The sequence below is a fragment of the Lepisosteus oculatus genome, chromosome 17, assembly GCF_040954835.1.
Source record: "Lepisosteus oculatus isolate fLepOcu1 chromosome 17, fLepOcu1.hap2, whole genome shotgun sequence".
Taxonomy (NCBI): domain Eukaryota; kingdom Metazoa; phylum Chordata; class Actinopteri; order Semionotiformes; family Lepisosteidae; genus Lepisosteus; species Lepisosteus oculatus.
This window is the reverse complement of record NC_090712.1, coordinates 21,021,476-21,030,104: the sequence shown is the minus strand read 5'-3', so window position 1 is coordinate 21,030,104 and position 8,629 is coordinate 21,021,476. Positions and strand designations below refer to the sequence as shown.

General features: G+C 33.9%; 1 protein-coding gene across 3 annotated transcripts; it reads right to left on the bottom strand.

Moving 5' to 3' along the window:
- Window positions 1-2,243: 2,243 nt before the first annotated feature.
- On the bottom strand, window positions 2,244-8,034 carry LOC102689745 (G-protein coupled receptor 4). Of its 3 annotated transcripts, XM_069180000.1 has the most exons (3): window positions 5,450-5,507; window positions 3,836-4,511; window positions 2,244-2,345 (listed from the first exon to the last, which is right to left on the bottom strand). In XM_069180000.1, exons 1-3 carry the CDS (start codon window positions 5,479-5,481, stop codon window positions 2,280-2,282), a joined length of 774 nt encoding a protein of 257 aa, XP_069036101.1. In that variant the 5' UTR covers window positions 5,482-5,507; the 3' UTR covers window positions 2,244-2,279. The 3 variants fall into 3 exon arrangements, with proteins under 3 accessions (XP_069036101.1, XP_015218189.2, XP_006638933.3); XM_015362703.2 differs by lacking the exons at window positions 2,244-2,345; window positions 5,450-5,507 and adding an exon at window positions 7,947-8,034 and having other exon boundaries at window positions 3,378-4,511; XM_006638870.3 differs by lacking the exon at window positions 2,244-2,345 and having other exon boundaries at window positions 3,378-4,511.
- Between the last annotated feature and the right edge of the window lie 595 nt (window positions 8,035-8,629).

Sequence of the window (8,629 nt, the reverse complement as noted above, 5' to 3'; positions counted from 1 at the left end):
CAACTTTACTACTATGCTCCCTCACAGTTATGTGTGAATATGAGAACTGTATTAATGTTGTGTCATAACCATTAATTTGAAATGAAGTGTGAGGCTCATAAGCGAGATATTTTTATGTCAGAACCTGTCATAACAGAATAATTTTACTTACATAATTTCTTAAAATAACAATGGCAGATGGCAAGGATTGAATTTCCATCTCTTTGTTCGCAGTGTCTGCATAAAAACCGTGAAATGAATAAATCTCAAAGGAGGGAAGAGATGATAATGGTATTAGCACTACTTTACAAAAATTATGTCTTTTAGTGATACAAACCAAAAATAAAACATTACCAATGTAATGGAATATTTGACTTAAAATAAATAGCATGGTTAATTCATGTTGAATGATGAAAAAAAAAGATTAAATGTAGCATAGTTCATGAATACTTACCGATGTCTTGTGAAGTCAATGTTGGAAGATGTGTGTAAAATCAGATTTTCCATAACTTACTATAAAGTTGGAGAAAATGAAGACACCTGATTTTTTACTGTTTTTTTGTTTTTAATCGTGTAGATTTTTATTGTTACATAACTTATTTTAGATGTGAATTTCCCTGTGGCCTGTCCTTTCTTATTCGCTAAATTCACTGCTGGAGAGAAGCAAGCCTAGATGTTTTTTTATGTGTCAAATTAAAAGCAACACAAACTTATCACTGAAAGATAATTATTTGCGTAATAAAATTATGATTTTAAAACGTTGTTAAAATATTTTCTACTTTCTTTCATCTACAATCCAAATGCTCTGCTTTAAAATTTTAAGGAATTTTTTAAAAAAATATTTACTGTACCTCCTGCAAATCTAATGACTCATAGTGTTGATAGGCAGAATGCTTGACAAGACCTGTTAATACTATATGTTAGCAGCTACAATCTTTTGTCCTGTCATACTGATAACACGTACTATGTGTTGACATGGTATTTGTTTCTTTAGTAAAGAAAGTATAGGTTTTAAAATCATAATGCAGAATTGTTTTTTATTTTTGGAATAGCTATTTGGCACAGGAGCCCTTTATGTTATTCTGATTAAGGCGAAATATTAACAAGTTTGTATTGCAACTCTAATATGTTTGAAAATGGAAAGACAGTTTTATCTAGATATACAGTTTTTAATAAAATATTGCCTTCTGTATGAAATCCAAATGTGGGCAGCTTCCTGGTGTAGACAGCTGGCAATATGCCATCTGTGTCTCAATTTAAGACTTGTGAAACACACTGAACGGTTTTTAGTGTTATAAATATGCCCACTTCTTAAAAATATGCCTTTATAGTAACTCTTTCAAGATTCTTCCTCACCTTATTCCTTCATGAAAAATGACTTTTTCGAACTTTGGCAGCCCATTCTCACACCTGTTTCACCTTGCATAGTAATCATTCAAAGCACAGCTACAATGCCCAGAATGAACAAGAGCAGTTGAGTAATAAATTGGTCTGGCACAAATCTGATACAAAAGACACATATTCTCTTTTTTATTATTCTGAAAAAAATAAGTTGTTAATGCCATGCACAAAAGTCAGGTAGTGAGGCTAAGAATTCAGTATTTTGTATGGCATTGATCCTTCCTTTATGCATACAATCTACCTTTTAAAATTCCAGAATGAAAAATCATTAGGATAAATTATGGTGGGTCAGTTGACATTAAGGAATATCTTATGTTGAGTGTGACCCCCTTTATTTTGTGTGTTTTGTACACTAATTACTCACAATTATCATTTTACTCATAGAATCACCATGTGCTTTTTTACATGTATTCTAAATGTCTATATTTTCAGTCTTCCCTCCCCTCAATAGCACTTGCTGACAAGGATGTGGCCATGTATTTCTTACATCTATTGGTAATACTGTATTTTTTTCAGTTTTAACATCTTGGCTTGACACTTACTGCTAATGAAAACTCACCACTTCCTTGCCAGATGAGCACTCTGTTTTTCACCTTAGTCATACACAACTTATGTTTCTGCTGTAAATTTCAAAGGAAAGTGGGAAATGTTATATTGAAAGTTTAGATATCCCCAAAAAAGGCAAAAATGAAGTGAACAAGAGGTTCAAAAGAAATTAATTATAGTTAAAAAATGTTCATGAAAGGTGCACTGTGTAGCAAAGCACTGCAGTCCTGTGACTCTTATTTTCTTACACAGTTCTATTATTTTCCTGATATTAAACAGTAAATCAAAATTATAGAAGACAGATAGTGAGCAATAAATATGAGAAACACGTATCAGTTGACTTTATTAACTTTTCATACTTTTGGGATTAGGGTAGGCTTCAACAGGATGAAATTGCAAACTGCAAATCCAGAACAAAGCTGAAAAACAGCAAAGTACCTTTTTTAAAGCAACATATACACAGTTTCCTATGCTTGGTTTCAAACTAATATGGTTAAGTAAGTAATTGGGCTTTCCACAAGCTTGACATCACTAGAAGTTACACAAAATGTTTTATGTTTCAAATCTGTGGCATGTCTTGTGCCTTTGTTGAGTTATGAGTTATTGTGACAACTATATATCAGTGCAGTGACAAAAGAATAAAAGATGAAAGGGTAATCTCTCAGTTTTTTTCAGTACCCTTCTTCACATACACATAGAATTTGGAATCACTAATTTTTAATCAGCTTCACGTTAATACTTGGTGCCTTAATATGTGCCACATCACAAGGCTCACAATGCTCAAACTTTGGGTTGAAAGCTTGCTGTAGTTTTCACTGACAGCCACACAAGCTCACAAGCACCCAGCAGGCTACAGGAGTTGCTGTTATTGGGTCAGGGTAAGTGTTGGTGCTGATATGAGGATACACTGGTCATCTGCAGGGCACTCAGCCCCACTCTTGTTGCTCAGCTGTTTGTGGAATCTAGACTACAGAACCCTAATGGTATTATACAGATTCAAACAGCTGATGTACCTGTAATTGTTAATCTATGTGTATACAGAATAATTCATACCTGCAGAGAATAATTCATAGCTGGACAGTATATTGTTTTTTTACCCAATGTATCATAATTTTTTTGTTATGAGTTTTTAATAATTTGTCATTCATTCAAAATGAAGCTGTTCATGTATTTTAAAAATGAAATCTCTTTACTTCACAGTCTTAATCTTTAGACCTTAACATTCATGATGACAGAGCTTTGTCTTTTTCAGAGAAGTAAAAAATAAAAAAATAGCCAAAAATGATAATGGCGATGCTTATGAGCAAGAACCATTAAAACGGTATTATGGATTTGTATATCTGAATTATGAAACATAAAACTATCAATATTGACACTGTATGACAGGTAATCAAAATAAACAGACTATCTGGACATGAGAAAAGCAATTTGTGACAGCAACCTTGGACAAATTGGTTTTTAAAAAGCTTCATTTAATTGACAATAAGAGAAATTAACTGACAATAATAACAGAGAAACTAATGTGTATTCACATCTCTGAGTCGATGGTGGAGTTTGTCAGTCTGTCTATAGGTTTTGAGAAACTGGGGGAGGTCCTGCTAGGCTCCAAACCGTTCTGTTTTCTACTCAAGCAGGGCACAGCCATGCATATCACCTCTTGGAAGTCTTTACGTAGGAAGATATACAATATGGGGTCAAGCAGGCTGTTCAGGCTCAGCAACACTCTTCCCAGTTGATAGAATACAAATATTGACTTCTCCCATTCACATATATTAGGGTGAAAAAGCAACACTACATACTTCACACTACCTATGAAGTGATAGGGGCCTAAAACCAGCACAAATATAATTATCACCAGATTAAGCAATCCCTGGATCCTCCACTTCTCCTCTGAGGCCAGTGAACTCACCTCAGCAAGGGATTTCAGAGTCTTTCTATGCAGGATACCAATGAAACTGAAAGGGATGACAAAAGATAGGACCAGAGTTATCAGGCGGTAGATAGTGAAATTTTGATCAGAAGGGTATTTCTCAATGCAAAAGGTGATATCCTCTTTATTTTTAGGGAAAAGTACTCCAAATGCAACAGAGGGAGGCACTGCCACTACCACCCACAATCCCAGGGCAACCCAGCGAGCATACTGTAGACGTCGCAGGGCTTGGAATTTCAATGGCCAGGCAATAGCCAGGTGTCGCTCCAAAGCAATGACACACAAAAAAAATATACCAGCATAAAGGCTGATGTAAAAGATAAGGCCAACAGCCTGGCAAGTGCTGGGACCAAATCGCCAAATGTGCTTTCTGCTGTAGTAGTCAATCCAGAGAGGTAAGGTAATGAGCTGAAGGAGATCTGAGAGAAGCAAGTTAATGACGTAGACTGGAAGGACATTTTCCGATTTAACTAAGCGATAAAGTCCATACAAAGCCAGCAAATTCAATGGGATGCCCACAGTGAAAAAGATTCCATATAGAACTGGAAGAAATACAGAGTCAATGGTGAAGTTGATGCCACAGGAATTGTTGAGACTTGAGTTACTGGTCCAGCTGTATGCACTCTGGGCGGGAGTTAGATAGTCCATCTTTGTTCTGAAATAAAATAAGATTGAAAATGGGATTACAATAGTTTTTTTCAGAGTGGAATGTGAGAGTGAATAAGTTGGTAGAAAATACCTTCACCCATCTAAGTTTCTTTTTTTGGGTCCCTATAACATAAAGCACAGTGCCATCTACTCTACTGTTGAATTTGTAATAATATTTGTTGTTGCTATATTCCTTCCTAATACTAGTGTTCTTGTTTTTTAGCATATTTTTTACAGTATACACTCAAATTAAAATGTTAAGAAGCATTGTGTAAAGCATTCATTTTAAGACCAATTGCTGAAATGTTGCTGTGGTCTGAAACAGCACACAGACTTATTTTAAATGAAAAACGGAAAAGATTTGCAATAATGAGAACAGAGAAACTTGTTCTTTGAGTTACTTGTTCTTGTTAACCAGATCTGAGTACTACAGGAAAATACCATTAATATAGCACAACAGTATTCAGACATCTGCTGACAATGTTAAAAAGCTCCATTATTAACATAATTACCACCTTTTTGTTTAAAAAATAAAAAAAATGCAAAGATATGTTTTATTTAACTTTATTTGTATGTTTTGTGTGTTGTCACTTTGTCTTTTTTTGCATTTATCAGTTCCAGACACACATTATACCACTTCAGATTTCACAGTTGAATCTTTCTGACAGCTGTCCCTTCCCTTTGAAATTTACAATGGAAGCAAAAGCTGTGTAATGGATGACTCAGGTGAAAAACAGGGAGCTCATCTGGCAAGGAAGTGGTGCGTTATTATCAGCATCCATCAACAATATCTTGTTGGGTTCAGGTCTGTGGAATATAGACAGTCCATACTGTATGATACAGTCCAACTGTATAATACATATATTAATACAATTCTTGTTCAAGGAGGAGAAAAAAAGGCCGCTCTTGGCCCTGCTTGGAGGAGGTGAATGGCGGCTGCATTACCGAGTCCAGTCAATCAGGAAGCTGGAGAGCATGTGGAGCAGACAGAAGCCAAGCAACAAGCGTGAGGGACTCTCAGGAATAATGGAGAATATAACATAAGTTCTGTCTCTGGCAAGAGTAAGGGCCAAGCATCAGAAACGAAGAATAAGCCTCATCATCTTCATTAGTTGCAACCATATCAGTACCCTAGTTCATAACTCGTCTTCCAGTTGCTAGGTGCTTCATTTCTACAGTAGTTTGTTTCAACATAAACAGACTCAGAGTAATTAAAATATGGTCATTTTAGTTAAAAAGATGATATATTTGACTGCCTTTTGGCTATTTGTACATTATTGGTGTTGCAAGTCAACAACACTATAAATGTTATTAAAACAATATTTTTAAGCTTTCTTTTATCTCTTTCCTGTCCTATTGTAGTTAATGCTGCAACTTTCACAGCGCAAGATATGTCAACAATGCAGCAAATTGTGAAACTCCTCAATTACTTTTTTTTTACTTTAAGAATTGAAGAGGTACCAATTCTAACCTTATTTTAAAGTTTCGATTTCAAATTGAAAACATATGTTAATTTTTTCATTTCACAAGAAGCTGCTGGTTCTGTGCTTAGAGCACAGTCTAAAAGTGGAGTGGTGCCAGAGATGAGTTCCAGCACAAATCAAACACATGTATTTGCCCATTATCCTGTTGTAATACACAGTGTAATGTACACTTCTGTCCAACAGCACTGAACTGCATATGATAGTTCGTTTAAAGTTTTTCAGAATGTATTTATTCTTCTACAATACAGAATTTGACAGTGCCTGGGAAAAATGCCTATACAATCACACAACCTCTATTATGTTTATCACAGAGCATAAGAAACATTTCAGTTTTTTTGGTCTTCCATCAAATTATTGATTACTAGGTGAAAATCTCATGACTTGGACTTCTTTCAAGTACTCAGAAGTAAGACCCTCTTGCTTCTTGCTTTATTTTGAATGTTATTAATGACAAGTGTTTACATATAGAGCTTCGTCTTTTTGTGAAAAGGCATGATGATTTGAATTCTCAGCAGCAGTTACAAATACTAAAGCAGGTGGTCTAATTGCTGATAAGAAACAAGGGGAGGACAAATATTGATGATCAAATACAATGCAGAAACACAGAATGCCAGGAGAGCAAACAGACTGATAGAGCTGATAGACTCTAAATAGAAGACGTGAATTTATATTCTCATGCAGAACATGAGAAGGTGTCACAAGGTATCAAAGTATGAAACTTTTTCTCGTGATTTTTACCATAATATCCCAATTCTTGAATAACATGGTGGATATGCAAATCTGTTTGTATGATGATTACTTTCATATTTTAAAGGAATCTTTCTTGGTCTTGTACACCAGGTGATGATTGCTGTAACTCCTGATCGTGTTTGTCAGTAACAGTCCACTCCATGTTTTCGAAGCTTTATTCTGATAAATTATCCTGTGTTTGTTGCCATCACTGCTATTTTGAGATTCTTGCTTTACATCTGATCAGTTTTGTTTATCTTATGTATCAATTATATCAGTAATTAGCATAGATTATATATGTAGTTCAGGTGGGTAGCTGTGTAGATTTCAAAGGAACAAGTAAAGGTTTATTCCATGCTGGAAAGAGAAGAAAGGAAACACAACGTTTCGGCTTGTATTAAGTGATATTTCTGATTAACTTTCTGTGTTAAGATTTATTTGATGAGAGAAAGGTCTTTAGTAGGTTATCCAATGAAAGCCTCTGTTCAGAATACAGGCTAAACACTACAGTATATCCTAGACTTTAAATGCTGGCTTTTCTACTAGTTAACTTCCATGGAACGCTGGAGCTCCAGAATTAGCTGCATGTTCAAAAAGAAAAGCCATTAAAAAAAAAACCCAGCAACATACAATGGGATAAATTTAATTTAATTTAATTTAATGTTTAAAGTTTTAAACATGATAAAACATAGTTGTAAATTATACAGAGGAGATTTGATTTGATTGATTTCGTAATCGAAAAGCACAAACACAGCATAATCATTTCAAACAAATAAGTAAATATGGCTTCCAGATCTTACATTTGACTTCATGTTGACTCAAAAATTAGAAGTTTTCTTTTATTTGCCATACATACTATAAAGTTTAGTGCTTGTCAAACATCAAAAGTCTTTCTTATCATTACAAGTTATAAGATGAATACAATAATCAGTTTCTCAGTGTTCTAAAATTAAAATTAAATATTTTCTCCTGCTGCATTAAGAAGTTTCTCTTTTTGTAATGATTTTTTTCAAATACACTTAAGAAAATTCAATATTTTCTATCATATAGATTTGATAACTCCAATTTCAGGTGAAACACAGGAACACACCATCATAAGCTCATTTAGGAACACTCAAGCTAAGCTAAGCAAGCGATTTAAAATATTCTGTTGTACATTGAAAAACTAAATATATAGTTAAATAATAACTGGATAATTTTGTAAGATACTGTAAGTAAACAATACTTACTAAAACTTGTAGCAGATATTGCTTGTGATTTGTATTGTTAAATGTCTTTAAAATAAGGAAGAAGCTTTTTCTATAACTGAAATAAGGAAGAGGCTTTTTCTAAAGGTGGATATGAAGTCATACTTCAGTAGTTACAGCTGGGAAGCATTTTTTTACATATCTTACAAAAGATAAAAAGCAGTATACTGTACACTTCTGCAATGTCATTCTACCAACATGAGGAATATTCATGTCTCTTACCGTACTTACAGTAAATTACTTATTACTTAATTTTCCATATGACTGGGTTCTGTGTAATACATATTATATATTTTAAAAATGAAGGAAAATGTCTGATTTTACGAGGGAATTTTTGATTTTTTGTCAATATTTCCACTTAATTTATAATGGATTCCAACAGATGTTAAGTAGTTTATCCAATTATACAGAAGACAGCGAGGAATCTTAGGCTTTTCTAGCTGGTTGTTTATGGTTTTGGTCTTTATGTGCTAAGAAGATAATATTTAGTAGTTAGCAACATCTATATCTTTGTATTAGATTTACTTAAAATTTTGTTTAATAGCAATTGTACATGTATTTTTTTCATTGAAAATGAATTCAATTATTTAATTTAAACACTTTTGCAAACAGTATGTGCAAAGGAGGATTGCCAATTCTGAAGACAAGAGTAGAGGTCAGTTACA